Here is a 24,997-nt window from a genome sequence, read left to right on the forward strand (position 1 = left end):
TTTTTCCTGCCTCGAAATGACTGCGTGTTGTGTGTTGTCTTCATCATCATCATAATCCCCATTACGGTCGGAGGAAGGCAATGACAAACCACCTCCACTAGGACCTTGCCTAGTACGGCGGTGCAGGTCTGCCGCATCGTCCCCAACGTTTCTCGGAGTATGGGACCTCATCGTCATCATCATTATTGTTAAACATCGGACTGATCTCACAAGAGCACACACACATTCGTCTTCGTCGGTTTTTGATGTTGAAGATCTCCCTGAGTGACATTCATTTTCAATGTGTTCTCAATCTACAAAAAATGATCTGTGCCAGCGAAAAACTTGTGCTATTGATAAGGAACGTTTCCTATAGACGTGTTTCAACTTTACAAGAGTCACATTCGCGGATTCCCCGAAGTTAAACACAAAACTTAATGACATAACGTTCCTCTAAATTCCACTGTTTCACTATCGTAACACACCATTTTCGTAACACACAACAAAAATATAAAATCACTGATGGTGTTCTTAGACATCACATAATAACTGTATGAAGCCAAAACTCGTACTGAGCATCTGTAAGGGACGAACACACCGGCCTACAAGAGTAGAACAACACAGTGTTGCCAAATCGCTCGCAGTGTTGTCAGCAGTGGCAGCTCCTGTGTATGAGCAAAAGAGCACGTGAACACCCTAACTTTTGACACCTTGCCGATTTATTGGTTATTTTTCTTTGAACGCTTTTAAACTAACATAGATGGTGTAATCTGAAAGATACGGAACTTAAATTTACCTCGACACAACTCCCCTAGGCTCCGTGAAACTTGGTATCAGGTTCGCGAGCACACCTTCACTTGTGCACGTTTTAAGGAGCTTTTCCGCGTGCGCAACTCGCGTGACTTAATTGCCTCACAGGCCAAACAGATACGGATTTGATAAACAACTTGCACTGCTCACAATGTGCACAGCTATTCCTTGCCACTCACCGCGCGGTTCCCACCGTCGGAGGTTCGAGTCCTCCCTCGGGCATGGGTGTGAGTGTTGTCCATAGCATAAGTTAGTTTAAGTTAGATTAAGTATTGTGTAAGCTTAGGGACCGATGACCTAAGCAGTTTGGTCCCATAAGATCTTACCACAAATTTACAATTTTTTTTCTTGCCACTCAACTAGAAGTTTACATTAGTGTCACCAGGTGGTAGCATTTTTATTCCCATTCGTTCGGCATAAATCCTGCTAGGTGATAGCACACCCCTAAGATATGCTAATTCGCTCACTACGTACTGTAGCAAAATTAGATCAGACATCAATATATGTTAAAGTTGAACTGACAGTAAAGTTATTTTGTGGGTTTCTAAGTGAAATTTTATCATACAGTAATCTATCTGAGGTGTTGAACATCATAAGGGCCTAAAGCATATCACTGTCGATTGTGGGACTGTAGCATTTTTTCATGCTTCCGAAATCGTTGATCTTATAGTGATCCAGGTTTGTATTTACTCTGGCCCACATTATATATATGAAAATTCAGGAAAATTTATATCACTGGGTCCTCTGATATTCACTTGTATGTGGGATCGACGGCGGTGTGCTTTAGATCCTTATGGATATCAGCGCCTCATCTGTATTCTAGTCAAGTGACCAAGTTTTGGTAGACATTACTACTTGAGTTTAATGATTTCCACAAACGACACTTTGTGTTTGGAGTTCGTTGTTTACTGTGTGGGATCGGCCTTCGTGCAGTGTAAACATGAACTATGTTAAATCTATTTTAAATGGTAACAGAAAAGTTAAGCTGTGAATATGGGTCGTGAGTCGTGCTTGAGTGGCTCAGTGGGTAGACTACTTTACAAATGAGTTAATTTGTTAAATATTTTACATTAAGCATGCAAAAGAGTAGAAGTTCAGAAAAGGGTTGATATTTTGTATAAAGATCGTTGGAAGTTGCTAAGTGTTCTCACTATCAGTTACTGGATGAATATAGTCTTCGTAATTCGTACTTCATTTTAAGCAGAAGCTAGTTTTCCACGCATCTCAATGTTTATGACGTTCGTACCTCCTCAACTGCGTGTCGAACAAAGATGTAATCCCGCAGGTACATTCAGGAGCATATGTGGATATTTTCTGCAAAGGATGTAACGAACAGAGTTAGTAGTAAAGAAGTAGCAAATTTAGACGTCACGCGTAATGTTAAAGTTTTACTGCAAGAACAGCGAAATTCTAGTAAGTAATAAACTTTTTTCATTTCGTGATTTTGCAGTGAGTATCTACGAGAACAGGATACTATGGATTTGAAATAATGTTTCAAGTGTGTTGGAAGTCGCTACGTGCTCACACTCACAAATACTGAAAGAATGTCATCGGGATATTTTCGCACAGTGAGTTATGATGCCTCAAGACTTATGCGCAGTTCCTAACTATATTACTTGTATTATTGTGTTAAACGTATAACGTAAGATTATACGTCTTAATGAGAAGACAATGACAGCTTTTAAAATTTTTAAATTCGGTCAATAACCATGCGAAATACTGGAAATCTAATTTTTGTTGCCCCTGGCCGTTGTAAGGCAACTTGTAACTGGGACGATGGACCATACAGCATCAACCGTAAACTGGGATATCTGTTGAGTAACATAGATATCTTACAACATCACAGCGCATACGAATTTTAAGCCTTCGCACTCGGTTTCTGTTTCAAGAATAATAATTTCAGGAATCTAACGATACAAGAGATCAACACAAGATGCCACCCCAAAAGAAAAGCAACAATCTTCTCACAATGAGCCTCAATAATACACAACTAAGGTTTGATAAAATGCATACATATACCTGGTGATCAAAACGTCAGTATAAATTTGAAAACTTAATAACTTAATAAACCACGGAAGAATGTAGATAGAGAGGTAAAAATTGACACACATGCTTGGAATGACATGGGGTTTTATTAGAATCAAAAAACAAAAACAAAGTTCACAAAATGTCCGACAGATGGCGCTGGACAGCAAAACGTCAGTGACTGCGCATGACAATAGTGTATAAAAGGAGCTGTAATGAGAGAGAGACAATCAGATGCGCCAGCAATCGCAGCATGTTGTCGTTACCTGAAGGCGCTTTTAGTGAAGTTGTATTATCAGAATGGGTAATTTGTTAGTTCAGCGTTACGATCCTGTCGCCATAGGAAGGGGATTCGAACTGGTAAAGATCCGTTGACAAATGCAGCTGTGGCGAGAATGATTTCGAAGCTCGAAGCCACGGGTTGTTTAGTCGATAGACCCCGTAGTGGTCAACCGAGCACAAGGTGTAATGCTGCTGAGACAGTTCAGGAAGAAATGGAGACTGTAGCGAGTTCGTCTACGCACGGGGAAGTCAGCGCTCGTGCAGTCGCACGTCGCACCGGCATTCCATACACTACTGTTTGGTTGGCACTGAGGATGCTATCCGTACAAAATCCATCGGCATCATGAACTGTTACCTGGCGATTTATTGAAGCGGAGGGCATTTGCGGTGTGGGCGGTTCAAAAGATGGCGGAAAATGACGATTGGTTGAGTAACGTGTTGTGGACCGGCGAAGCTCATTTCACGCTCCGAGGGTCTGTCAACGCCCACAACTGCAGAATTTGGGCTACCGAAAATCCTAGAATTGTCGTGGAAACTCCATTGCACGACGAGAAAGTCACGGTATGGCTTGGATTTACCACATCTACCGTTATCGGGCCTTTTTTCTTCGAGGAAATGCGTGATTCTGGTTTTGTAACTGCTACCGTGACGGGAGAGAGGTATGCCGATATGTTACAGAATCGCATCATCCCCAGCCTGGCTGATAAACACCTGCTTGAACGTACGATGTTTATGCAGGATGGCGGTCCACCCCATATTGCTAGACGCGTGAAAGATCTCTTGCGCGCGTCGTTTGGTGATGATCGTGTGCTCAGCCGCCACTTTCGTCATACTTGGCCTCCCACGTCCCCAGACCTCAGTCCGTGCGATTATTGGCTTTGGGGTTACCTGAAGTCGCAAGTGTATCGTGGTCGACCGACATCTCTAGGGATGCTGAAAGACAACATCCGACGCCAATGCCTCACCATAACTCCGGACATGCTTTAGAGTGCTGTTCACAACATTATTCCTCGCCTACAGCTATTGTTGAGGAATGATGGTGGACATTTGAGCATTTCCTGTAAAGAACATCATCTTTGCTTTGTCTTAGTTATGCTAATTATTGACATTCTGATCAGATGAAGCGCCATCGCCAACTGTCGGACATTTTTTGAACTTTTGTATTTTTTTGGTTCTAATAAAACCCCATGTCATTCCAAGCATGTGTGTCAATTTGTACCTCTCTACCTACATTATTCCGTGATTTATTGTTTTCAAATTTATACTGACTTTTTGATCACCCGGTATTATATAAATAAAATATTCTTGCTTCGACCGAGAATGACTGCACAAGAGGTCTCCAAAATGAAATCACAACTCGTTTCTGCCTGTGATTAACTTTGCATGCCGGCCTGTGTGGCCGAGCGGTTCTAAGCTCTTCAGTCTGGAACCGCGCGACTGCTACGGCCTCGCCGGCCGCGGTGGTCTCGCGGTTCTAGGCGCGCAGTCCGGAACCGTGGGACTGCTACGGTCGCAGGTTCGAATCCTGCCTCGGGCATGGATGTCTGTGATGTCCTTAGGTTAGTTAGGTTTAAGTAGTTCTAAGTTCTAGGGGACTGATAACCACAGCAGTTGAGTCCCATAGTGCTCAGAGCCATTTGAACCATTTGCTACGGCCTCAGGTTCGAATCCTGCCTCGGGCATGGATGTGTGTGATGTCCTTAGGTTAGTTCGGTTGAAGTAGTTCTAAGTTCTTGGGGGCTGATTACCTCAGATGTTAAGTCCCATAGTGCTCAGAGCCATTTGAACCAATTTGCATCATCTGAGGAAACTTGCGTGCTTGACCCGCACAGGCACAAATGGTTCAAATGGCTCTGAGCATTATGGGACTTAATATCTGAGGTCATCAGTCCCCTAGACATAGCACTACTTAAACCTAACTAATCTAAGGACATCACACACATCCATGCAAGAGGCAGGATTCGAACCTGCGACTGTAGCAGCCGCACAGGCACAACCAGCAGGGTGGGTGGAAAAACACTTGCTCCACAAAATTTCAATTTCACAGCACGAGGCCTACTCCCGTAACAATTAATGGGTGGACATAATTAAACTTTCTGTGTTTCGAGTACTTCAGCGGAGGCTGTATGATTGTACTTTGGAAAATGCTGAAACAACATAGGTATGTTCATTAATCAGTTCAACTTTCTGCCACCAAGTGAACAAATGGCACTGTAGCAGTCAGAATGTGAAATGTTTCCCGTTTTGACATCACTCACTTGCTGACACTTGTTGATTTCTTTTGTCAAGTGATAGTCGGTGTAAAGGGTAAAGAAGGTTGAAGTTTTCCGTACAAAATTTAGTGGCTATTGAGAGCGAAGACCAGACATTGCTGATAAAGCTGTTTTATCAGAACAGGAACAATAGCAGCGCTTCACTGCGGGAATATTGCCGACAGGTATGCCTTGCTAAAAGATATGATCAAGAAATTGGAAGAAATAGGTGAATTAGTTGGTGCAGCAGGGAGAGGGAGGCGGCTTATGCTCATGGTAGTTGCTGATGAAGTTTCTCTGGCTGTGGCTGATCGTATAGCACATGCGTCAAATTCAGCAGCCAGTGCTCGAGCCTTGTCGTCTGGTCAATAGTTCAAAGGATTTTGCGGGGCATTTTACGCTGGTATCCATGCAAGACTCTTAATGTACATAAAATGAATCCCCAAGATTGGCTACAAAACTGAGACTTTGCCCTCCGTTTTTTCGTACGCATGGAAATGAATGACATGTGGTCGAGGAATATTCTTTGGACGACGGACAAGGCACATTCTACACTGCACGGTGTCGTGAATGCACAGAACTGTTGCATATGGGGCTCTACTCTGGCACTTGTTGTGGAGGAACATCCATTGACTCAGGTTATTTGATTCGGTGGAGTGGTTTCACAAGCTCCTTCATTCTTGGTCTTTTTTGAGGAGATGACATCTTTTATATGTCCAGTGACATCTACACATTATAAATCCTTGTGCACGGCGCGATTTCAACTTTGCAAGAACGTAGAAAGGCCACCACCACTATTTTAATGCAAGATGGAGTCACATTGCGAAACGTCTGCTAGTGATTTCCTGCATGCTGCTCAGTCCTTACTCCGAAAGCTATTACATGATGTAATATAGGCAACGCATGAAGGCGATGGAACATGATGTATGTTATGGAAGTTCAAACAGGACATAATAGGTACAGATCACAAGAAAAACATCGAGATAGAATGAAATTTTCACTCTGCAGCGGAGTGTGCGCTGATACGAAACTTCTTGGCAGATTAAAGCTGTGTGCCGGACCGAACTCGAACTCGGGACCTTTGCCTTTCGCGGGCAAGTGCTCTACCGACTGAGCTACCCAAGAACGACCAGCGAAAGGCAAAGGTCCCGAGTTCGAGTCTTGGTCCGGCACACAGTTTTAATCTTCCAGGAAGTTTCGTATCAGCGCACACTCCGCTGTAGAGTGAAAATTTCATTCTAGAAACAACCCCAAGGCTGTGGCTAAGCCATGTCTCCGCAATATCCTTTCTTCCAGGAGTGCTAGTTCTGCAAGTTTCGCAGGAGAGCTTCTGCGAAGTTTGGAAGGTAGGAGACGAGGTACTGGCGACGGGGCGTGAGTCGTGCTTGGGTAGCTCAGTCGGTAGAGCACTTGCCCGCGAAAGGCAAAGGTCCCGAGTTCGAGTCTCGGTCAGGCACACAGTTCTAATCTGCCAGGAAGTAACATTGAGATATGTTGCACATAATATATTATGTTGACAAGAACACGTCTAAATTGCCTGTATTAGCTGTCAAAAACGCATTTTAGTCCAGTTGAAACTGATATCATAGTCAGCCAAATAATATAGTCAATCCCATGCTAGCGTATTTGTTGCAGTAGAAAACGTTTGTCATCTTCTGCTGATAATGCTAACTAGTACTCTGGCCAAAATTAATGTCTGACATTAATTCCGCCACAGTTCGCTACCTGTCCTGTTTTGTTTGCCCTGCCTATGACGTGCGACATCTGTAATGAGGAGTGGCTGTCCAACACCACGACTTCTGGACGTGGTTTCGCCTTGGTTTCGCCACATGTTGAAGACACTCACCACAGCACTCCTCAAACACCGGACAAGTCGTGCAGTTTCGAAAATGCTCGTGCTGAGCCTCTGGACCATCACAATCTGCCCTCGGTCAAAGTCAGATAGATGGCCGCCTTCCACATTCTACACACGGACAGCACGCTCACTGATACTACCTGAAACGTGCGTGTGTCCGACTAGCAGTCATTCCTGGCCAGGTGACGCTGCTAGCGCCTCCACGCGTGTATATCAGCAGTAGGTCGGTGGTCATAATGTTGTTCCTGATCAGTGTATTAGAGTCATGGTGCCAGTTCTCTGTTTCCAACTTCATTTCGAAGTTCTTCAAATAAATCAAGTACCGAAGGTACTTATAAATACATATTTCTGTTCTGATTAACACACAAACACAAAACAAAAGCAGTCCAATGATGGTACACGTGTAGAATTACAGGTCATTCAAAGTTAAAAAGCGTTAACCAGGAAAAGAAATTATAAAAGAAGCCACTGACCCATCTGAATGGGACTGATGACCTCAGAAATTAAGTCTCATAGTGCTCAGAGCCATTTGAACCATTTGAGCCATCTGAATGTGAGAGAGTAAACCATCGAGACCCATCATGGATATATAAACGTGTGCAACTGTACAAGATCTACAGGTGTTTGTGTGCTATTCAGTGATAAGAATCAATATTTATAACAATCCTCAGTGTTCTTTTTACTGGAATAACTTCAAAACTAAGATTAATACTTACAGCTAATTATGTCCACAAAAAGAAACTCTAATCTGTTTCTTTGTCACCTTGATTATAATGGTGTAAACCTGCGAAATGTGTTGTGGAAGGAAATAAAAATTGACACAGATAATTTTTAAATTTCTCTTTTATACCCTTAATCTGTAATTAGTGGTTCTGATCTAGTTATTAGCAGAATCACCTTTTACAGTTATGACTGTATCGAAAACAACAGATAGCTGAAAATTTCAAATTAGCTACAGAACAAAGACTATTATTAAGCAAGTTTTTGAGACATCTCTTTCAAAAACAACAGCATTAGGGACATGTTATTCTAACAGGATTAATAGCAACAAACCTCGTAAGTAGATGTGATGTGGAGGTCGTAGAAGACTGGCAGGAAAGCAAGTGCATTTACAATGGAGCTGATGATGAGGCCCAGACATACGTAGCTGAACTGGATGCCGTACAGATAGGCTTCAGTCGCCATCCCCAGCAGCGTCACACCCGACACAAAGCTGTCGACACAAATATCTGCTCCAGTACTACCGTAATGGCTTAGATCTGTCATTCAGTTGCAAAGTGTACTTCTGTATGAACTAAGGACAATTACTTTCTGCGGGGTTTGCTGGTATACCATTTCAAATCCTAACTGGTATCATATTTTTCACTAAAGAAATATTCTGAAGGAGTGCCTCGAGATTTTCGTATCCAATGTGATTAGTTATAGCACATTCATTGGATGATGGAGTGACTGAGATGATATTTCTAAATGTCATTGTTGAATTCTACTTGTGGCAAAATGCAACAACTAAAATATTGTTTGTTTTCTATGACTTGTAACCAGTATCAGTGCCACCACAGTGAGTGAAAATACGAGGGTTGTTCGGAAAGTGAGGAACGATCGGTATCGAAATGGAAACCACAGCGAAAATCAAAATTGTTTTCTTTGCACATTTGGCTACACCTTCCAGGTACTTCTCGACAAAGTCGTCGCTCCGACCTAGAAATTTGTCGGAGCGTTATACCAAATTTCAAACAACATCGTCATAGAAGGAAGCCGCCGGTGCTTTCCGATAATTCTCTACGCTGGTTTATAGCGCGTAGCCTGCGCCCGAGTGTTGTCTTCGTATCCAGCGTTTCATGTCAATAGATATGATTCTCAGGACGAGCCAATTAGGGCTGTGTTGTGGGTGATCGAACACTTCCCATCGAAAGGGATGCAGGAGCGTCTTCACTGCCCCTGCAGAGTGCGGCTGAGAATTGCCATAAAGAAGGAAGTGCGTGAAAGTTGTGTTAGGTGGGCTGCATTCCATAAGGCGAAGCCTCTCAGCGGGCCCTACTACTTGGAGGGGAACATTGTTGTTGTAGGCACCTTTACTTACTCACAGTGCGCTCACAATTGAAAAGAGCGTCTTGATGAAATCGACAGGCATACTAGAGACACTACCCAAACCGTCTGTGAAAAGCCTCGTCAGATTTTCACAGTGATTTCCATTTCACGGCCGATCGTTCCTCACTTACCGAATAGCCCTCGTATTTGTGATATGGTGAATCTATTACTCTTCAGAAAAGAGCAGCTTTTATTTCTTACTAGTGAAAAAGAAATGATGACACTAGTGAAGGCTTCACTATAAATAACTGTGTGTAGCAAAACTAAAATATCAGTTTGAGTACTGTTATGGCCTGTTCACAATAATGTATGCTGTTTGAAGGTTTTTTATTAAAGGAAAAACACTGCTTGATCGCAGATGTAAGAAAATGGAGTATTTATTTTAAGTCAGGCTCCTCCTCTTTAAGATATAGTTGTTTGCAAAGTTGACATAGATGCTTTTTGCGACTTCACTGACAGTTACTATAAACAGTTGAGCTGTCAAGTTGGCGGGCTGAGCAAATGGTAACATTGTAATACTCAGGATTTGTGGACTTCATCTTGAGATCGCCTTTAAAATATGATGAACATGTTTCTTAGATAATGTAAGCCAAGAACAGAATCGTTAAACCATAGCATTATAAATGGTTTTATATGTAATATGCAATAAATCTAGAACATTAACAAAATTGACTTTTCATTTTGATTGTAGTTAACATCCATTTCACTTAATCATTTAATTTCATTTGATAATACAGCTAAAGTGACTTAGTCTGGGTTTTGGTTCCCAGTACTGCACTTACTTGACTGGCATTATTCTGCCCTCACCCTTCTGTCACCAACTTTCAAGCAGGGCAAGAGTAAATAATGTTTCATTAAAAACTGGTGTGGGAAACTGCCTTGTGCATCGATTCTGATCCAGTCGCTTGTGTCATACGGACATCACTTGATTTTGAGTCCACGTAGTGTTACTTTACATGAAGGAGTTACAACAAAATATCTTACTGTACTTGAGAAACAAGGCACTGATTCAAGCTACACTGAAGTGCCTAAGAAACTGGTATAGGCATGAGTATTCAAATACAGAGATGTATAAACAGGCAGAAACAACGCTGCGGTAGGCAACGCCTATGAAAGACAACAAGTGTCTGGCGCAGTTGTGAGATCGGTTACTGCTGCTACATTGGAAGGTTATCATGATTAAAGTGAGTTTGAACGTGGTGTTATAGTCGGCGCAAGACTGATGGGGGACAGCATCTCTGAGGTAGCGCTGAAGAAGGGATTTTCCCTAATGGCCATTTCACGACAGTACTATGAATAACAGGAATCCGCTAGAACATCAAATCTCCGATATCACTTCGGCCGCAAAAAGATCCTGCAAGAACGGGACCAACGACGACTGAACAGAATCGTTCAACTTGACAGAAGTGCAACACTTCCTCACATTGCTGCAGATTTCAATGCTGGGCCATTAACAGGTGTCAGCGTGCGAACCATTGAATGAAACATCATCGATATGGGCTTTCGGAAACGAAGGCCTGCTCGTGTACCCTTCATGACTGACCGACACGAAGCTGTAAGTCTCGCTTCGGCACGTCAACATCGACATTGGACTGTTGATGACTGGAAACATGTTGCCTCGTCGGACGAGTCTCGTTTCAAATTGTATCGAGTGGATGGACGTGTACGGGTATGGAGAAAAACTTATCAATCCAAGGGGACTGTCCAGGCTGGCGGAGGCTCTGTAATTGTGTGGGCAATGTGCAGTTGGAGCGATATTGGACACCTGATACGTCTAAATGTGACTCTGATAGGTGACACGTAAGTAAGCATCCTGTCTTATCACCTGCATCCATTGATATCCATCGTGCATTCCGACAGACTTGGGCAATTCCAGCAGGACAATGCGACATTCCACACGTCCAGAATTGCAACAGAGTGGCTGCATGAACACTTTTCTGAGTTTAAACACTTCCGCTGACCACCAAACTCCCCAGACATGAAAATCATTGAGCAAATCTTGGATGCCTTGCTCTTCAGAAGAGAGCTCCACCCCCTCGTACTCTTAAGGATTTATGGAAAGCGCTACAGGATTCATGGTGTCATTTCCCTCCAGCACTATTTCAGACATTAGTCAAGTCCATGCCATGTCGTGTTGCAGCACTTCTGCGTACTCGCCGGTGCCCTACACGATATTAGGCACGTGTGCCAATTTCTTTAGCTCCTTAGTGTATTTTAGTATACTGATGAGTGTATATATGATGGCTACAGTTTTCATTAGAGTTCACGAAGACAACGGGAAATCCAGTATCGAATAAGATATCACGTAAGGACTCCATATTGCCAAAGCTTTTCCCAACAGCCGTTAAAAAAGTTTTCGTATCCTTGAACTGCGAAAAATATGATGGAGCACATATTAATGAAACACACCTGAACTCGCAGTATATAATTGGTTACATTGTACTGTTTAATCTAGAACAGGTAAACTTCCACGGCGAAAGAAAGAGCTTAATAGACGAGTTTAAAAATGGTACTGAAAATTAATTGTAATAAGACCACCATAACCTATAACCTCCTGCATCCTTTAAGAAGATTGTGTTCAACTTGAAGCATACGCGTAAATTTCCAACAGCGCAACTACACATGCGCATTTGTAATTTCCTGGAAATGGAGGCATTGCGTAAAGCGCATTGCTACCCGTCTTAAGTGGGAATCTTTGCGCTTTTTCAGCAGATGAAAGGTAGCTGAGGCCCATGTTTGTTTGATTGTGTAATATGTGGAGGTTGTGCTGTGAAGCGGATTATGGGCATTAATGCCTGTTGATTCCAAAGGAAGCACGCTTAAGTTTATATATGATCAGACTCGGATCTACGATATTTCCGAACCGGGCTAATAATTTGATAGTACCTCCCCCCCCCCCTTTCCCCTCACACTCGAGCGTAGAAGATATGACGTAAAAATTTTTAAAAAATCTATTTTTTAAAAACATGTTCATTTTCTAGCGCACTCTTTCTGAAGAGCTTGATATATAAAACATACATATTCGAGGAAATGTAAGACGTGTTATGTGGTCTTAAGTGTGCCAAAGTACAGTGCCACCCCTCTTCATGTAGCATTCTTGTATGGCACGTGACTGTCTTTCTCTCGGCGGAATTCAAGCATGTGTGTTTTGAAATAGAAGTCAACAATCCTATATTCAGGGCAGTGGACATTAAAATGTCCTGTGATGCCTCTTCTGCTCGTAGTCCTCCGCTTTGATATCCTACCCCCTTTTTTTAAAAAAAAAAAGTTAATACTGGGTGGAATTATTTGTGACTGGGAGAATAAGAACTCTTCAGAAAATTTGTTCTCTTTATTGCCTATTAGCTAATGATTTTCTCTTTTATTGTGACCAGTAAAGACAAGAGGCAAGCAAGACACTAGACATTTCTTCAATCCTTAAGTCCCAGGATTTGTCACTCTAATCTTGCTACAGCTTTACGTTGCGTGCTTTCCTTGCTGCGAAAGAATCTATTACCTCATCAAAGTTCATCAAGCGTTTTGCTACACGAAAAATCAAAATGTCCAATAATGAAAAAGCTGTTAATACAAATAATACCCAAGATCGTTGTGGTTTCTCCATCTTATTACTTCTATTTTATCACTGTCTGCTAGATAAAACGAAATAGGCCCTTTTAATATTGCAACAATTGTAACACACGTCAAATAAGCTAAACTGTTTTGGCACAAATGGTCATTTTTATCTACGTCATTTACATAAATAACACGACAGAATATAATTCACGAAGTACTAATATCAAATGCCTATTAGGCTCACTACAAGCAAAAAATTTTATGCTAGGAAATAGTTTCATATTTCATTCATATGCTCCACTTTCTCAAGCATGAGATCGAAAAGTAGTAGAATTACGAAATTTTTAAGTAAATTTGGAATCGTCATATTCTTCGACATAATTTGTGTGATGTCCCCGTCTCTTCTCCTTCCTCGTTCTAACAAACAATCTTGTCATCACTAATTCTGTAATATTCCTGCCATTGTTAAAACTTATTCTCCGGTAAACTTTACTAACCCTGCCAGAATCACCGGTTCTGTTGTCCGCGTTTATTCTCCGGTTAGGCGTCAATATGTGTTCGTAAAAGGCGTTTTCCACACTATTCTGGGGACTTTACAACTGACGCTTAGTAGTGTATCGTTCTGGCAAAAAATTTCGGTTAAAATTTCATTTTATTGGATATACTGATAAGATAATGTGTAATCTTTCTTGCCTGTTATTCCTGTTAGTCATTTATTTTCACTCTGGTAGTCTGAATCTACTGATTTCGCTAGTAATTATAAGAACGCTTATCATCCGTATATCTAGTCAACCACATAAACAAACAACGATTGTCATTCACCCGTTCGGGTTTATTCGGCTCAGCTCATACAGCCCCGTCCCCTTTTTGTCTGCGAGAAAGCTTTTTATTTCTTGGTGCGACGGGGATTCCCCGGCAGAGACGTCATGTACACTACGCACGCATTCAAAAATCAACTTATGAATCGTTCAAAAATCAACTTAGAATGTGTTAAAAAAAGTTCAAAAACCAACAAGGATGCGTTTCAAAACCATATGAATAATCGAAAGACCAACGACGCTGGATGCTAGGCGCTTTGTGAAACAAGCTTTTTTTTTAAGAACACGAATTTGGCGCCCCCTGAAATTACCGCCCGGATCAGATACCTCGGTTTTTCCCCCGCTGCCAAGTAGATCCAGCCAGGCCTGTAGACGATTGCAGGCAGAGAAGAAAGTCGTATGAAGTACCCCTTCTGAAGATTATTTGAATAAAAATTCGACTTCTGCTGCCTGAGCGTCAAGTGTTATATGAACATCTCTGTAAGTTTAGAGGTAGAAAAACTGAGAAGAATAAGCCAATAATTTATGAAAAATGTAGGCCTGTATGAAAACTGTAGGCGAATATTCTTGCTATCTCGACTTGAAAGCACTATAACTAAGGATCCTGGCATTTGAACAAAAGAAGTGTTGGGTTATATTTAGCCCCTCAAAAAAAAACTACTAAAAATTGAAATGAAGTACACTGATGATGCAAAAAACACAAAAGAGAAAATACGACCTCCGTTCTAGTAGATTCTGTTGTCTATGAAATTCCCAAATGCGAGGGAGTTAAGCTATACATCTTTCATGATAAAAGTTGTGTGAACCAACAAAATATAAATGACACATAGAAATTTAATAAACGTCCACATAACGACTAAGAACCCACCTTCAATATTTCTCACTTTCAGGAGTAATCACTGAAATGCTTGTATTGAAATGGGGAATAAATAGTTCAAACTGGTATACAAGTTGCCTTTTACTAGCTAACGAAATTTTATTACCAGCCTTATCGCTGCAGTTTCCCAAGCAGAGAATCTAAAATCTCACTGTGACCTCCTTTGAAATTTGCAGACAAAAAGTTGCTATTACGTACTTCGTATATCTCGTACCTCTGTTCTTTAGGCATTTCTTTACCTACAGTCACTTTTGTGTTTACTTTTTCTGTCCCCTTTTCATCACAATGAACGCAACAGAAGCTCCCAAGCAAAGGAGGGAATTCATAGCAGATGCTTGCACGACGAGACAACGTGTCGGCACGAGAACGCAGATGCGTACAATTGTTCTTTCCACAAATTTTTGTGCGTGCCGTTTTACTCCCATGCATCTGCGATTGCGCACGACGACAGAGGCACCGTGTGGACATACCGTAAGTATTATACATGACATCGCAGGTTTATATTTTTATTTCATCTTGCACAGACACTGCCGAATTAGGCCGCTGGTATCGTATGCTAAAGGTTACACGCTCGCCATCTGTCACAAGTGGCAACCGGGTTCAGTGGTAGCGAATTTTGTACTGCAACGACATTTGAAACAACAAAGATAAATTTAACAGCTTTATCGATTGTTATTACTTCGGATGTTTTTGTATTTTGTATTTAAAATGCCTTCGCACTAACATGACGCAAAATCCAGAGCTTGAAAGTGATATTACAATTAACAAGGAACAGTTTTGTGCATTGTGTCATCCAATTTACCCCGGGACTCTATTACTACAATAGCGTATGTTAGCAATATCAATTTACAGGTGTGCGCTGAAATACTTACGCCTTAATATCATGCCTTTGACAATAAAATTTTAAAAGTATGTTTTTTCTAACGTTGACGAAGTGCACAATTATGGTTATATTCATACTCTAATTGGCTGCAGGCTTATCTCAAAATGAAAGAAGAATGTAAAACGTGAGCATTTTTAGGCCAAACGCTATTACCCGGTACAATTCCTTTGTGGGCGGATTAGATCTGTTTGAAGGGTTGCAGGAAAGTATGCAACGAGAGGGAGAGCAAGAAAGTAGACATTAAGAATAATACATCATTTTGTGGACTTCGCCATTACGGCTGCTTGGCTAGAATGCAGACGGGATGCAATCGAAAATAAATGGGCAAGAAGGGATATAACGCAATATTACGCATTGAAACTTGATAGAACTCAAAATACGACCTACTATGAGAGGCCTGCTGAACAAACTGATAACAGTTCAGAAGAGACCGACGGATGTCAAGAGCACCTCAGGAGATACTATCAGTTCAGTCTAGGTCATCAAACGCTTTAGACTTGCCACAGACGAGAAATTCTCACCAGAAGCGCACATCGAGTTGTAGGTTCACAAGATGTGAGGGTCTCACCTTTAATCGTTGTACAGAATTCAAGATATTTTAATGCATCACAAGTGAAAGCAACTGTTTCTTGAAGTTTCACAGTATGTAATCAGAAAAGTACACTAGTTAAAGATTAAATTTTCAAAATAAGAACATAATGTGTTTCTTTCCTTTCATGTAAATTATGTAATACTTGAGTCCCCAGGTATGAAACATGATCTAAACTCCCTCCGAACGGACCCTGAAGGCCTAGCTGTACCTGTAAAATTTAATCAAAATAAATTTTAAAAAACCAAAAATATTTTATTTTATACATGTAGTAACTCAGAAATAGATTTTCATTAAAATAGATTGTATGTGCCTTCAGGAAGCAGGAGGATAATAAATACATGTAAAGCAAAATTGTATCGTTGAACACTTAGTCATGGAACTATTTAATGATTTTCTGCTCCAAGTGACGGTTGAAGAGAGCGAGTTGCTGGCCAGCAAAAGAAACAAAGCCGAAGAATAATAACTGCCTGTAGATCTTGAAGAACAGATTTATCAAACGCATGACTTATCTTCGAAAAAGAGTAGTAAATATTAGGAAAGTGTTTATCAATAGGAAATCATGCAGAAATATTTGTCAAGATATTAAAACCCCGTCTCTTATAAGATTTAATGTGTGTAAATGTGTATATTTACTAAAATTGCTTAGGGAGTTAAGAAGCCTAACAAGGTAAGACTATTGGTGAAATGGTATGACTGAATGTATTGACCTTCAAGTATTGTAGAAGCCTGTAGAAACAACCCTTGCAAAAGATGAATAAAATTAGGAGTGAATGAAGGAGCATGAAAGGGATAACTTGCATAAACTATAATTGTGTACAAGAAGAGATAAAATATTATAATGCTACATACAGTGTAAATAAAATTGTGATTTACTTATGTACTATTCTGTATTACTTAAATTTTATGATACCAGTTAGTAAAATAATCAAAGGACAAATCATACGAGTATATACTGTGTGATATTTGTCGACCTTATCCGATACTAGAGAGTCCCTACAAAAGTCTTAAACACAGAGATGTCAATGAGGTATATGGTACAAATGTAGCAGCCTCCCATGAGATAGCATTGGTTAGTGCACTGCAGTCGCATTCGGGAGGACGACGGTTCAAGCACGCGTCCAGCCATCCTGATTTAGGTTTTCCATGATTTCCCAAAATCGCTTCAGACAAATGCCGGGACTGTTCCTTTCAAAGGGCACGGTCGGTCTCTTTCCCTATCCTTCCCTAACCCGAGCTTATACTCCGTCACTAATGACCTCGATGTCGACAGGACGTTCAGCACTAATCTCTTCCTCCTCCACCCATGAGAAAGTCATCCCAACAATGGTGGTCGCACAGAAGCTGTACTTCAGAGAAGTGTACTTGGATGTCATTGATTAATAGAGTTATTGGAACAGAGCCATGGAACAGCCTCCAATAAGATATTGGTCGGCACTGGTGGTACGCAGGCACGAACCAGCGTATAGAGAGAGACACTCACCTGGCGAGCAAAGTGGCTACGGGGAAGTTGTTCGTGATGCAGCCTCCAACGAGGTTCTCATTGGAGCTGGCGGCTGTCGCGCAGAGCCGTAGCAGAGAGAAATGTTCTCACCTGGCGATGAGTGACATGGCTATGGGGAAGGTCTTCATGGAGCGGCCTCCCATGAGGTACTCGTCAGCGCTGGATGCGGGTGCGCAGAAGCCGTAGTAGACGCCGATGGCTGCACTCACTCCCAGCATGCCAGCGAACACGGCGTAGTCGGCGCCGCCCATCAGTTCTGCAGCTGCTGCCGCCGACGTCGCCATCGCAGCCCACTGGCGGTCACCGTTTGCAGACGAGGAAGCAAAGTATTAGGTTGGTGATTAACTTCGTAGTGTATTCCCGTAAGTCACAACAGATACACGTAACAGAGGCTTCAGTCATCAATACTATATTCTCCTTTACTATTTGCAACAGTCTGCCAAAGCTAAGGTAACTTTTAGATTCCACGACTGTAGTAATCACGTGGTTTTGAGACGAAGAACTCGTCAAGTCATCTTCAGAGCGCATTTTCATCCGGAAAGGAAGTTCCTTGAGCCCATTTTCATCCGGGAAGGAAATTCATTGAAGGTTGTTTGACAGAGAGCGGGAAAGGTGAAACCCTGAGGGCGCAAGATCAGGTGAATAAGGTGGGTGCGAAATGACATCCCAATCCAACTGTATAGTCCTGTTTGTCAGCACAGCTTGTCTTTATGTTGCCATAAAGACGCCATTTCTCGTCGCCAGTAACAATACAGGATAGGAACGGTCGTTGTTGTTCACAAGCCAATTAATGACGAGGAAGCAGAGATGCACATATGCTCACCCGCCGATTTTTGGCTTAGAGCATGCAGTACCTGTTATACTGGAGCCAAGGTAGCCCCTGAGGGCCGGCAACCCATATTACACCACAGAGGACGAGGTTGTCTATGCCCAAGGCGTACCAAAAGCACCATGGTAAACACTGGCTATTTACAATCAAGATAATAGAAACAGACATTCCGAGCACTACTTCCTGAAGGGGGAGCTCGGGCCACGGCCTGCAGGAAGTATCACTACGCCAAAACCTGATTGGCTGGAGACAGCTGTATAGGAGCTAGAACCAGCCCCGAATGCAGTTCACGCCGGATGCCGACCTCGTGCACTGCGACCGTTGAAGATTACGTCTTCGTCTCGGAATTGGACAGTTACTAGTGTGTGAGTGTGTTACCACGAACGTTTGTGGAAAATTAGAAGTGAACTTTTGTTTGCCACAATTAGGAGACTTTTTTCGTTATTGATACCTTTCGTTTGTATGTTCAGTCATCAACCTTGTGAACTTACATCAATAAAAGTTGTGTTTGTGAAAAATTGCGAATTGTCAGTCACAACAGTACCCATATACCCGATTTTTCAAATGTCGCACGAAGGTAAAATGATCAGTTCATCACATCTGCCAAATCCCGAGCACACTGACGAGTATCATTGTGGGTTAATGCGTTTAAACGATATTAATCAAACCCTAATGATCTTCCTGAACATCGAGAGTCCCTAATGACAAAGCGATCCTCCTCAAAACGAGAAAATCATTTTCTTGTGCCGCGCCGTGTCCAATGGCGTTATCCCCATACAAGGTGCAAATGTTTCTGGTTGCCTCTGCTGCTGTCACGAGAACATGTTGGAAATGTTACGATTTCTCCACTTGGCCGGCCGAAGTGGCCGTGCGGTTCTAGGGGCTACAGTCTGGAACCGCGTGACCGCTACGGTCGCAGGTTCCAATCCTGCCTCGGGCATGGATGTGTGTGACGTCCTTAGGTCAGTTAGGTTTAAGTAGTTCTAAGTTCTAGGGGACAGATGTCCACAGCAGTTAAGCCCCATAGTGTAAAAAAAAAAAAAAAAAAAAAAAAAATTATCCAATTGGTACTCCAATTTTTAGCGTCCACAGCTCCACCCACTATCTCCAAGTGGCGAAATGACAATATGTTAACTCATGTAGCAACAGTGCACTACAGATAAAAATGACAATCGATAAAAAAAACCACAGCAACCGGAATACCAAAATGCAGAACAGAAACGCTACGAACTTATGCATCATCTTAATAGTATACTGGCTGAAGCAACTTCACAACTTTTCTGTCTGCATATTCCCAAACTGTAACACAAACAATTTATGTGATTTATAATTCTGAAGCATTTATTGACTATGAACTACCTATATTCGTGTATATTTTGTTACTGTTTATTTTTATATCTTGTTTTGTATTAAGCATGAACCATTTCTGTACGTATGTAATAAAACGTGTGAAAACATAGTATGGTCATACGTTTATTTAAAGGGCCAATTAAACTATAACGACAGGGTAAGAAAAATTGGAGGGATGTCCTTCTTTGTCAAGGAGACAAAAGCTCGCCAATGGAAAAGGTAGAAGGTGGGTGCCGAGCTTGCCAACTGAGGACAAACCACCACTGAGCAGTCAGCCATCATAGTGGACACGTTCAGATCGAATACAAGGCTCAAATATTTGAAACTCCATGGAAATATTGGCTTCGGTGATCGTTGGCTCTGACATTAAAGATGTGGAATGTGCAAACGGAGATCCAGTACAATTGCTAATTATGAAAAAAGAGCCACGTTTGAGCCCTGTAAATACTGAGTGAAGAAGAATTAGATGATCTGCTGAACGGAATGGACAATCTAATGATGCAGAATATGGATTGAGAGTAGATCGAAGAAAGACGAAAGTAATGAGAAGTGGCAGAAATGAGCACAGCGAGAAACTTAAAATCAGGGTTGATGGTCACGAAATAGATAGTTAAGGAATTCAGCTACGTAGGCAGTAAAATAACCAATTACGGAAGGATGTAGGAGGACATCAAAAGCAGTCTAGCAATGGCAAAAAGGGCATACCTGGCCAAGAGAAGTCTACTAGTATCAAACATAGGACTCAATTTGTGGAAGAAATTTCTGAGAACGTACATCTGCAGTACAGAAGTTTATGGTAGTGAAACATGGACTGTGCGAAAACCGGAACAGAAGAGAATCGAAGCATTTGAGATGTGGTGTTACCGACGAATGTTAAAAATTAGGTGGACTGATAAGATAAGGAATGAGGAGGCTCTGGGCAAAATCGAAGAGTAAAGGAATATGTGCAAAACACTGATAAGGAGAAGGATGATAGGACATTTGTTAAGACTTGAGGAAATGGCTTCCATGGTACTGGAGGGAACTGTATAGGGCAAAAACTGTAGAGGAAGACAGAGATTGGAATACATCCAGCAAATAATTGAGGACGTAGTTTCGTAGTTTGCAAGTGCTACTCTGAGATGATGAGGTTGGCATAGGAGAAGAATTCGTGGTGGGCCGCATCAAACCAGTCAGAAGACTTATGATCCCCCCCCTCCCAAAATAAAAAAAATCGCTGAGATTGAAACTACCCAATATTCGAGGAAGCGGACGCAGTCCAGTCGTTTACGTTGCAGGGAGTGGACAAAAAATGTAAACCTAAGAAACGCAACATATTACCTTGCCTGTTACCGTGTAGGAAAAGCTTTGGCATCCGAAACAGCATCCAGTCATCTTGGAATGGATAAATACAGATCCTGTGTAGTTTTCAAGGGAATATTCTACCATCCTGCCAGAGAAATAGCGGTAAGTTGAAGTAGCGATGACGGAGGTGGATAGCGATTGCGCACCCTTCTCTTCAAAGCAGACCACAAAGGCTCAGTAATATTGAGATCAGGTGACCGGTGGCGAGTGAAGATGCGACCATTCTTCCTGGTGCTCACAGTACGAGTACTGGAGAATGTGAGCTCAGTGAACAGGGGCCCTGTCGTCTTTGAACACAGCAACACCATTGGAGAGCAAACATTGTACCGTGGGATGGGCCCGATCAACTAAAATGGTCACAGAGTCCTTGACAGTAATACGACGTTCCAGAGTACCGATGAATCCTCTGGAATACCACGATACGACTGCCCAATCTTCACCGAACCCGAGTCATCTTTTTAGCTTTTTGGTGCTTTGTCGAAAGAAAAGAACAAAGAAAAATTTTTGGACCTGTATACGAAAATAACATCGAATGGAGAATAAGAAGAAATGAAGAATTAAGAGGGCTGTACAAACACCGTAACATCGTCGAAGTGCTCAAGACGAGAAGGTTGAATTGGGCAGGCCATATAGCAAGAATGACAGAGAATAGGCTACCTAGAATGGCATTCAGCAGAACAATAGATGGAACGAGAGGAAGAGGGAGACCCAGAATCAGATGGCGGGATAACATTCGGGACGACACAATGAGGATGAACAGCAGCAGCAACTGGACAAACAGCGCACTGGACAGGCAGAAGTGGAAGAGGCTCTTAGAGCAGGCGTATGGTCGATAAGACCCTTGCCACATGTAAAGTAAACTAAGTGGAAAATAATCTATAAAAGTTAAGCGGTATGAATCTAGAATAGAAAAATGTAGAAAAAGCTACAATATATTGCACTATTCTCTTAAAACAAGTGAACCCATGAGCGTGGAGTCTAAACTCGAATCAATATTCCGCTGTCCACATTACGATATCTGTCAGAGTGCGCGATATCTTCCTGATCCTCCGCCCCCACCCTTTTTCTCCCATGTCCACATAAATTCATTACTCCCACCCATTCTCCTGTCGCACTCAAGAATGTCGCACCAGATGAACGACAGCCGGTAAGTTCCCTATAAGTTCGACTATTGATTTTACCGTCATAGTCATTTCATGATATACAGAACGAGAAGTACCTCGATGGCTAAGTGGTCTACGAAGAACAATGTGCGATCTGGAATTGTACATGGAAAACGCTGGTCCTCACTACCAGGACCGCGCCGGACTTCATGCCGAAAGACGATGCATCGATACCAGCCTGGAGATTTTTTTCTCGTGATCAAAAATAATTATTGCGTCCCGATTCTTACACATTTTTTAACTTATGTCTTATGCAAAAGTAATCCAAACAGTGGAGAGTACCTCTACTGTGTGCTTTAAAAAGAGTGGTTAACGCAAAATAAGCTCAATCACAAATAAGTGGAAACATTTCCAGATTTCCTCTGGATTACGCCACCATCTTCATAACTAGTACTCATCTACACACATTGACTCAGCGTTAGTTTTTCATTTCCAGTAAAATTTTTAGTTTCAAGCATAGTTTTGGCTTAAAGAACGATTTTAATTTGAACAAGAATTGTAGTTTTCAAGGAGAACCTGAGTTGTCAAGGAGGGTTTTAGTTTTCACGAGGCTTTTAGTTTCCAATATTTTTTTCAGTTTTGAAGCCTTTTTTTTATTTTTAAGGAAGTCTTTTAGTTTTCAAGAAGTTTTTTTTTATTTCAAGAAGATTTTTAGTATTCATTAAGCTTTTTAGTATTCAACAAGATCTTTAGTCGCCAAGAAGTTAGTTTACTTTCAAATGTCGAGATTATTTTACTTCTGAAGGCGAGTTTTAGCTTTTAACGTCCCATCGTTAGTTAAGAGATCATTAAGGTTGAAGCACGGAGTAAGGAACCAAAGAGATAAGGACCTCACCGACATCTTCCTTCTGCTGTTTATGGAAACCGTGGTAAACTTAAGTCCATATTTTTGGGGGAGAACTAAGTCCAGCTCTGCCCAGGAAAAGCGTTGTGACAACTGCAACACTTAGTCACCTAACACTGCAAAATATAAACTGTTGACTGACGAGCAATCGAACGGAGAAGGTGGAATAATTACATTTCCTGAGAATTCTTCAAACGGGTCTCACTCTGGCATCCTTCCGACACAATTTTTTATCTGGCAGGAAGTTTCATATTAGATTTTTTACGGTTGTGGCTGTTTCGTGTGCTTGGTCTCCAGTGGTACAACAAAACAATAATGGGGTCTTTCCGACTGTTCACGTTCATAATGTTGACATTTACATGTAAATGCAGAATTATACTTAGCAAACAAATGTTGTAATCGAGTGGCTCAACATGAGCACGTGCTTGTGTGTGTGTGTGTGAGAGAGAGAGAGAGAGAGAGAGAGAGAGAGAGAGAGACAGACAGACAGACAGACAGACAGAGAGGGAGTGCGAGAGTGTGTTTTCGTGAAATGTTAAATCTAGAGTAATATTGTTATTGTAATCAGTTAAGTGGCAGGCACGTAGCCATAGTAGCACTTTAAATACGTACCATATACGCTACCTTTCTAATATTTTCAAATCATAACAAGTTATCGTACACACGATGCATAGTTAAAATAGAAAATTATACATTTATTTATTGTAATTCTTGGTATAACGGCAAACCAAAACAACCAACCGTAATACAAAGAAAACCTACTATACATTTGTGCTAGGAATGAAATGCTGGTCTAATTACAGTCTGTGTGACGTCCTTCATATGAGCACTAAAAGGATTTCAGTTACGCGATAAATCACACTCTCATTTACAAATTGTCAGTTCAACTAAACACCTAGGAATTACAATTCATCTACATCTACATTTATACTCCGCAAGCCACCCAACGGTGTGTGGCGGAGGGCACTTTACGTGCCACTGTCATTACCTCCCTTTCCTGTTCCAGTCGCGTATGGTTCGCGGGAATAACGACTGCCGGAAAGCCTCCGTGCGCGCTCTAATCTCTCTAATTTTACATTCGTGATCTCCTCGGGAGGTATAAGTAGGGGGAAGCAATATATTCGATACCTCATTCAGAAACGCACCCTCTCGAAACCTGGACAGTAAGCTACACCGCGATGTAGAGCGCCTCTCTTGCAGAGTCTGCCACTTGAGTTTGCTAAACATGTCCGTAACGCTATCACGCTTACCAAATAACCCTGTGACGAAACGAGCCGCTCTTCTTTGGATTTTCTCTATCTCCTCTGTCAATCCGACCTGGTACGGATCCCACACTGATGAGCAATACTCAAGTATAGGTCGCGCGAGTGTTTTGTAAGCCACCTCCTTTGCTGATGGACTACATTTTCTAAGGACGTTTCCAATGAATCTCAACCTGGCACCCGCCTTACCAACAATTAACTTTATATGATCATTCCACTTCAAATCGTTCCGCACGCATACTCCTAGATATTTTACTGAAGTAACTGCTACCAGTATTTGTTCCTCTATCAAATACAATAAAGGATCCAACAACTTACACTGATGAGCCAAAACAGTATGGCCAACTGTTTAATAGCTTGTTTGTCTGTCTTTGGAACGAAATACATCACTGATTCTGTCTATCACGGATTCGACTGTTATTTAGTGTGTTTGTGAAGGTACGTGACATTAGATGTCTACGAACAGGCCATGTAATTCACGTAAATATTGGCCTGCTGTTTCGCGTACGCAGTAATGGAGGCCGATAGTGACCCATGGGTTCCATAAGATTTACATCAGGCGAATTTGGTGAACAAAACGTCAACGTGAATTCACTATAATGCTCCTCAAACCACTGTAGCACGGTTGAGACGCCGAGACACGAGCAATTACACTTCTGAAGGATGACATCTCCGTCGGGGAAGACGTCAA

The 24,997-nt window shown here is 41.8% G+C and overlaps 1 protein-coding gene across 2 annotated transcripts in view; it reads right to left on the reverse strand.

The window, feature by feature from the left end:
* LOC126194805 (sodium-coupled monocarboxylate transporter 1-like) overlaps positions 1-24,997 on the reverse strand; it is a 196,175-nt gene that overhangs the window by 164,414 nt on the left and 6,764 nt on the right. For both annotated transcript variants that reach the window (XM_049933119.1, XM_049933118.1), the window contains exons 2-3: positions 17,605-17,807; positions 8,257-8,416 (exon numbers count right to left, since the gene is read on the reverse strand). In XM_049933119.1, coding sequence (XP_049789076.1) covers positions 8,257-8,416; positions 17,605-17,798 — 354 coding nt within the window. In that variant the 5' untranslated portion in view covers positions 17,799-17,807. The remainder of the gene's footprint in view (positions 1-8,256; positions 8,417-17,604; positions 17,808-24,997) is intronic.

Source organism: Schistocerca nitens, chromosome 7 (assembly GCF_023898315.1).
Source record: "Schistocerca nitens isolate TAMUIC-IGC-003100 chromosome 7, iqSchNite1.1, whole genome shotgun sequence".
Taxonomy (NCBI): domain Eukaryota; kingdom Metazoa; phylum Arthropoda; class Insecta; order Orthoptera; family Acrididae; genus Schistocerca; species Schistocerca nitens.